The sequence below is a fragment of the Amphimedon queenslandica genome, unplaced genomic scaffold (genome assembly GCF_000090795.2).
Source record: "Amphimedon queenslandica unplaced genomic scaffold, v1.1 AMPQUscaffold_5285_Cont22742, whole genome shotgun sequence".
Lineage (NCBI taxonomy): Eukaryota > Metazoa > Porifera > Demospongiae > Haplosclerida > Niphatidae > Amphimedon > Amphimedon queenslandica.
In genome coordinates this window covers 1-1654 of record NW_003554409.1, presented here as the reverse complement: position 1 = coordinate 1654, position 1654 = coordinate 1, and the positions used below count along the sequence as shown (strand labels likewise).

The 1654-nt window shown below is 43.9% G+C and overlaps 1 protein-coding gene across 1 annotated transcript; it reads right to left on the bottom strand.

Annotated features, from left to right (window-relative positions):
• Window positions 1-663: 663 nt before the first annotated feature.
• Window positions 664-1026, bottom strand: LOC105316084 (dirigent protein 10-like; the record flags this gene model as incomplete). Its single annotated transcript, XM_011410888.1, has 1 exon — window positions 664-1026. A coding segment is annotated over exon 1 (363 nt), but the record flags the coding sequence as incomplete, so codon positions are not given.
• Window positions 1027-1654: the final 628 nt, after the last annotated feature.

The following is a 1654-nucleotide window of genomic DNA, read 5'->3' as shown; positions in this document are numbered from 1 at the left end:
ATAATGAGTTCATAATAATGAATATATAATGAGTTCAGTCATGAATCACTCCCGTATACGGAGTGATACAGGAAGATTTACAGAATGTAGCTATCCCGTAGCTACGGTGATGATACTGTAATTGCCAAAAGTTGGTGTATCTTAAAGATATACGGTATCTGATACATAACTGATATCTTAACTGATACAGAAAAAAATTCTTGGCTGTGTACTGCTGACCCACTGAGAGTAGCAGGCGTGCTGAATAGAGGGGTTGACAGATCAATACTCCCTAAATAAGGAGACGACTGTTAAAAGAAAACTGGGTGTTCTGTACCTGGTGCTACACCCACATACAATGGACGCTGGGACCACAAACTGGCCGCTGTCCTTGTTTGACATGTATCTAATTAGTTAATTTATTTATTTGATTTTATTATTATCAATATTTTCCATTAATTATTATTATTAAAATTTTAAGTTAACATTATTATCTCTTTTAAAATTTAAAATTTTTATCTGTTTGTTTTGATATTTCGAGACTCTGAGGCCATGATGCCGCTGTCTCAATAAGATAACTGATGTTACGGTGGTGTTCTGACTTGCTGGGCGACACTGGTATAGCTGACACTCAGATCTCTCATTCCCTACTCCCGTACTCCCCCACTTGCTCCCTCAGCTCACCTGACGTAGCAACAGGAACGATAGATTCCCCCCCCCCAAGCCCGCCGTCACCACACCAGCGTGCAAACCCCCGGCAGCTGAAGTTGGAATGGTACTGGGAATCGGCGTAATCCCCCCAGGAGTGGTCGTAGGAGGTGGGCCTCCCAAGCCCTCCCGCACGGCGCGAGAGATCATTGAAGCGATCAGCTCCATTGGTACTGCCGGGGGCCCGCCAGTACTTGTGGTCCCTGACGGCCCGAGGGGAGTTCCCCCGCTGCCACTAGTCCCAGCTCCGGAACCAGTCCCCTCTCCGGGCCAAGTCCCTCCCGTGGAACGAGTCGCGTCTCCGGGACCGGTCCCATCAGTTCCTTCTCTGTCCAACATCTCGTAACTCTCGAGTTTCCTCACGAGACAAGCGAGAACTTGAATAGCGCAAATCAAAATTATTGAAGTCCCAAGTTCGAAGCAGACTCTTCTTGCTCTCAGATCGCTCAACTACTACGCATGCGCAGACCTTGTGGGCGTTAACCTCATTTAAAACTCTCTAAATGTCAATAAAACTTTGGCGAATTGAGGTCCATTCGCCAAATTTTGGCACTCCAAATTTTCTAGCTATACGGTATGCCAATAACTCCATAATACATTATACATATGTTTTATACATCATAGTTAGATCACTAGGTGAATCAGTACCTGATAATAAACTGGGTCTACTCTCTCTTCCATTTCTATTTCAATTTAAACTAGTTGTTTCTAAATAATCACGTAAATATGCAACTGCAAATGGCTGACGTCTTGACACAATATTAACCAGTGTTGCTGGTACTCCTCCCATATCAACCTATTCAATGTACGTCATCTTTGACTCCACCCACAACCACACCCCCTGCACAAGATACGTGACTTGTGTGAGTAGTTTTTCTTTATAGCGATAAGGTTTAATGAACCACCCACTAGTCATGACCTAGTAAAACTTTGTATATTCTAGTAATCTCGTCCCATCTCTCTAACC